General features: G+C 40.3%; 1 protein-coding gene across 3 annotated transcripts in view; it reads right to left on the bottom strand.

Annotated features, from left to right (window-relative positions):
- Nucleotides 1–6,000, bottom strand: part of vps13d (vacuolar protein sorting 13 homolog D) — a 76,624-nt gene that overhangs the window by 16,593 nt on the left and 54,031 nt on the right. For all 3 annotated transcript variants that reach the window (XM_084916353.1, XM_084916355.1, XM_084916354.1), the window contains 6 exons: nt 4,955–5,059; nt 3,919–4,068; nt 2,421–2,570; nt 2,146–2,242; nt 1,919–2,067; nt 288–422 (listed from right to left, as the gene is read on the bottom strand). In XM_084916353.1, coding sequence (XP_084772479.1) covers nt 288–422; nt 1,919–2,067; nt 2,146–2,242; nt 2,421–2,570; nt 3,919–4,068; nt 4,955–5,059 — 786 coding nt within the window. The remainder of the gene's footprint in view (nt 1–287; nt 423–1,918; nt 2,068–2,145; nt 2,243–2,420; nt 2,571–3,918; nt 4,069–4,954; nt 5,060–6,000) is intronic.

Here is a 6,000-nt window from a genome sequence, read left to right as displayed (position 1 = left end):
CCAGAAGCCCACTTCTCATCAGTGTGTCCTGGTTCCTCAACACCTGACGCGGGACATTATTAATCTGGGCGACGTCTGAGCCGGTATGGCTTCAGTCTCTCACTCATATCAGAGGTAGGATTGGTTAGCATGGGAGTTCTAGCCTAGGGACCCTTACTTGATACAGACAGTCTTACCACTATGCTAAGCGCGCGCGCACACACACACACACACACACACACACACACACACACACACACACACACACACACACACACACAGATATATATGTATATAAAGCCTGTTACCTCTCTAAAGTGCTTAAGGATGTCATTGATGATGATCTCCTGTGTTTCATAGGGATGCACTCTTGTGAATGGGTACATGTTGATGACTGCATCTTCAAAGCGAACTAGAGGAAAGCCCAGGGTACCTTTCAGGGCCTAAAATGACCAAAAAAAGGAAAAGAAAAGAAAAGAAAAACAAATCACATAATAATATGAGGCAGTAGCATGGCAGCTCTCAGATACTTGAATTGTTTTATGCCACAAATGCAGAGTGCCTGCAAAGTCAGGCTTTAACCACATTAGAATAGAATAGAATAATCCTTTAATTGTCCCACAAGGGGAAATTTGGGTGTAACAGCAGCGAGAAAGACAGAACAGAAACATACACAATTTTTACATATTTACATGAAGGACAATGGTTACCAAAAGCAGAGTACTGTACCGTTATTAAATTAAATAATTAAATACAGATAAGAGGCAAACCCTGTTTATAGTGTGAATCGGTTGATAAAATAGTGCAAGTTACAGCGCTGATGTAAACATCTATGTTTGTTGGGAGTGGTGGTCTGAAACAACAGGCAGCCTCAGGGGCCCATGGACAGCCTGATACAAAACAGCTTGGTAAAAAAATATGTTGCCCTCCATCTCTCCCTAGTAACAACTATATGGGAAGTAGTGTGTTTTTGAAGATAAATCTCCCATTTGGACGTTGTTCAGTCAGTGGCTTGGCTGCTTGGATTGCCAGGTGTACCTGTGTAGTGCTTTAGCTAGCAGCTGTCTGACTTCACCTCGGCTAACTGTCAGTGATCTGGACCTTTTAACAACGTTTGGGTTTTTGGCGCCATTTGGTACTATTTTAACAGATTTATCTAATCAGCAGATATGCACAGGTGTGTGTGTGTGTGTGTGTGTGCGTGTGTTGCATCAAGCAGTTTATAGATGCCCCTTGGTAAATGAGCTACCAACTGTTAGCTGATAACGTAGCACTCCATATCGAGCTCCAGATGTAGCCACTCCAGGCTCCAAAACCCAATATGGTGACAGCTTTAAAATAAATTAATTAATAAAATTAATTAATTAATTTAAGTCACAATTTTATGGTGTGAAAACCAGCTGATCACACATAACATTATAAGTATTTAAGTATTTAATGTAAGAAGTGAAAAGCACTGATCTCCTGTGACAGAATACAATGTTCTGGTTGGAAACCTTGTGTCCTAGTATTCATGTGGATATCTCCCACCTAAATATTGCTGCTGTTGGCAGCACGAGTGAGAGCTACACAGAACTGGTGCCTGTCTACTGTTATATCAATCCTTTAAGATTTCATCTGCCCTACAAAGACGTTTTCAACTTTAAACAATTAATTTAGCTTTATTATATATAAAGATCCAAGCTACTCCAATTTTTATACTTGGTTAGGTTAATTAAATTGTATTTACATGTAAACAGCATATTCAGGAAAAGAAGAAAATATTCTCAAAATGCTGAGCAACTGCTTTAAGAAAATAAAACTTTCGAGTGGTTATGTCTACCATTAAGCTTTGGTTTTTGGACATGTTGCTCTCTATCAAAGGCACCGCCACTTTGCATTATCAGAATGATTTCAGGATAAAAGCTTGGTTATAAAAAAAAGATCAGTGTCTGGTTACCTTGAGTTCAGCAGGCAGCTTGTGAGAGGTGAAGACACTCAGTTTGACCTGAGGAAGGCTGATCTTCAAATTCTCAAAGTAGTACCGTTTGTGAGGTCCAGTGTCCTCGTTGGGCTTGTCACGGAGGTTTTCATCCAACTTCTCCAGCTCTGGATAAGGACAAAAATGATCAGTTTTGCGGTGAGCCTCTCACCACTATTAACAATGATGCTGAAACAAAGACCCACCAGCATCTGTCTGTCCATATCCAAAGAAACTGAGCAGCTTGAGCAGCAACTTCTCCTCAATTATGACAGTGAAGCGACGAGCTGTCACCATCAGGTGCTGCATATATATCATGGTTACATCTTTAGTCACAAGATTCTGGTACAACAAAGCTATATGTTTTCTAAAAAAAAATATCAAGATTAAGTTAAAAAAATATACTTTCTGACAGTTTCATCAGTTTACTTTTCTACAGTCCCCAGTGATCACCTGTGATGGAGCACTGTGTGGTACTCACCTTGTAGAGGTCAGTAAGCATGAGGCTGCTAGGAACCTTGACTGAATTGACTTGCATTGCTGGGCCACTGTCACTTACACTGCTCTCACTGGAACTGGGAGTCACACACAGCATGACAGGATGAGTGGTACCCAAGAGCTGATTATCCACCTGATAACCACAATGTGACAGAAAGAGTATTTATAGAGTTAGTGAAACATTCACTACATATACAAGTTCATCAGGAAAGCATTCACAGCACAGTGTCAGACTGAATACTTATGTACATATTATATTTTTATTTTCAGATTTTAATTTACAAGAATTTCAAGCAAACTTTTTCCCTTTGTCATTATAAGGTATGTGTGTAAAAATGTGAAATAAAATAAATAAATAAATCCATTTTGTAATAATATGACAACATCTGGAAAAGGTTAAATGTTGTGAATACTTTCCAGATGCACTTATCAGACTCACAAGTACAGCAAGTTAAATATTTATTTGTAAATTTGCTCACTTACAATACAAAGATGTGAAATCTCTCATTTTTATGGCAGCTTAATTTTGATTTAAAAACATATTTCATAAAAAGTTACAAATTGATTTGTATGTCATTGAGTGAATTAAGTATTTGATGCCTAAGCTAAAATGACTTAGAAACCTTTGTTGGCAAACACAGCAATAAGATGTTTCTTGTAGGATTTTGGCCCCCCCATCTTCACAGAAACAGTCCAGAAAAAAGTCCTTTAGGTTTCTTGGTGCCGTTTGGCAACTCGAAGCTTTAGCTCCCTCCATACATTTTCTCTAGTACTGAGGTCTGGAGACTGGCTCCAGACCTCACCATTTCCCATTTACTCCACACGGAAAGGCCCTAGTCTGGACTCTAACCCAGGACTTTCTTACTGTGAGGCAATGATGCTAACCACTGTATCATTCTGCCACCCATTTAAGCTGAAAGTACACATTTCAATAAAATTTTGGTTGCTTAATTGAAGTCATTTATGCGTCTTTTAATAACATGAATTCAAATTTAAGTGATTTATGGCTAAGCTGCAGGGCAGAAGTGGAGCACTGGGTTCAGGGTGTGGTGTCAGGGGAGGCATGAGACCTGACTGCAGAGCGGTGTCCTGTACTAGAGAGAGGAAGCTGGAAAACTGTTTTACTCTAGGGTTTTATGTAAGCTGGGTTTTATGTATTACGAAGGTGGTTTAATTCCTACTGTAAACCAGTATGTTGCCATGGTAATTTTTGCTTCCTCCCAGACTATCATACACCACAGAGGCTACAACTAAGAGAAAAAAAACAGATTAGTGAAACCTTGTGTTAACGTTGATAGCCAGCTTTGTGTGAAACTTATCCTGACTGTCAGTGTTGGGTAAGTGAGTCCAGATAATGGAAAGCTACCCTGAGCATGTGAAACAGTTCATTTAAAGTAGCTGTGGAATAAACCTCACACTGCGTGGTCCTCTAATGCGTTTATTAAGTACTGTAAATATTTTCAAATGTGCAGTAAGCTCACCTGTATATTGTGGATGCTCAGCTCCAACACTTCATTGGCAGCAGTGCGAGTAAAGTGGACATCTATACCAGACAGCGTAGTAAAAACAAGCTCCTCAGGAACCTTGTTGACCAGAGACAGCCCTAGCCCCTCCTCCAAGTTCACCAACACCTGGGTATAATTACAGAGAAGAAGTGTATGATTCCTAGATGAACCATTTTAAGGTTTTCTAGAAAGCCTATTCTAACCAAGACCAGTGCAACAATGTAAAAAATTCTAGAAAATAATAAGATAATATTCATCCACACATTCACCATCTTTCTCTTATTCAGGGCAGAGTTGTAGGGCTAGGAAGAGAGAAGGCAAGACAACCCTCTCCCCACCCCATCCAGCTTAACCAGGAGAACGTTGAGGGATTCCCAGACACGCCAAGAGATGTAATTTCTCCAGCGGATCCAGGGGCTTTCTCCTGGTGCGACATGCTTGGAACATTTCACCCATTTCATCTTTGCCAGATTACTGAACCACCTCAACTGGCTCCTTTCGATGTCGAGGAACGGGGGCTCTTCTCTAAGACTCTCTCAAATGACTATCTCCTCATCCTATCTCTAAGGAAGAGAGACCAGAGAGCATCACTGTAGCCATGGTCTCTTGTTCCCTTCTCCCCTCAATCATGAACAAGACCCTGAGATACGTAAGCTCCTTCACATGACGCAGCAGCTCACGTGGAGGACTCCACCCTATTCCAGCTAAGGACCATGGCCTCAAATTTGGAGGTGCTAATTCCCATTGTTGGTACGTCACACTCTGCTGTGCTCCTATCCAGTACCATGGAACAGATTTTTCAAGGGAGGCTGTGGAGAGTGATCCCCCAGTAGTTTAAGCACAGCCTCCAGTCTTCGTTCTTAAAGATGAAGAGCTGGGAGAGCATATTCACTTTTTTAAACTATGAGAATATCTGAATCCCCAAATTGAGAAGTATATATACACTACAAATAAACACTTGAAGTGAAAGATTTTTGTTACAGCATAATAGATGCATTTCAAATGCTTTTACCTCCAGCTCCTGCTCAGCCTCTCTCTTCTTCACGTCATCTTTGCCCCGATCCTGTTCTGTACTAGGTGAGCTCCTCATCATTCTCCTCTGATTGAAGTCACTGATCTGCAAAAAATGCAGTTTAAACCAAAATCAATACTGAGGAGGTTCACAGATATGAAATTCAGATATTTTCATGAGTATTTTTGGATCATTAGAGTGATAAATATCTGGTACATCATAAAAGAAGCAGTTACCAGATTTATAGTGTGTGAACAGAAAAGAAAAACCAAATAGACTGTCTATCAGATTTTGAACATCTGTAGTCAGGTCAAATATAAATGACTGAAGTAAAGACTGGAACGCAAAAACAATTGTATTATGGAATTGCAATTTTTTTTCAACATCAAATGTGTTACTCTACCATCCCACCTTCAGTAAAAAAAACAAAAAACACATGCTCAGATGGGTTAAAATCATTCAAGAACATTCAATTCTTTGTCTTAAGGCACGCTCACACAGGAAGTGATTTGCCTGTCATGCATCATTTTGTTGCTCACAGTTGTTCGCTACCAGTGTTTTTAGGAATGTTAGCCAGAGGTTTCTAACTTGTTTTGTGTTGCATGCTCTGGCCCCTGGAATACATTGACAAGTCTCTAGGGTGGAAACATGAGTGAGTTGGTAGTGTACCTACGGCTTCTGATTCACACAATTACTGGGGGGTGTCCTATTGACCATAGCATATTCAGGAGCAGGATAATGAGTCAAAACGAGCTGCTTGAGTGAGAAAGAAGAAGACCAACGAGTCCTGCAAGGGGACTGTAAAGACCTGCTCCCAATAACATGATCACAAAAAGTTGATTCTGTTCATCCAGACATCTCGTTTTCAGTGGGAGAAACCTTTTGTCACTCATTCAAGTGACTTCTTCAGTCTCAGCTGACTGCAGATTTCCCCAACCTTATAAACAGTACATTTGCATAATGACTGAAACAAGCACCACTTGTGAAAAATGGGCTGCGAGGTCAGTTTCTTGATCATTATTGCGCATGAACAACCACTGGTCACT

Source organism: Perissodus microlepis, chromosome 20 (assembly GCF_051167445.1).
Source record: "Perissodus microlepis isolate ML-2025 ecotype Zambia chromosome 20, ASM5116744v1, whole genome shotgun sequence".
Classification (NCBI taxonomy): domain Eukaryota; kingdom Metazoa; phylum Chordata; class Actinopteri; order Cichliformes; family Cichlidae; genus Perissodus; species Perissodus microlepis.
The sequence above is the reverse complement of the archived record's forward strand: the minus strand, read 5'-3'. Positions and strand labels throughout refer to the sequence as shown.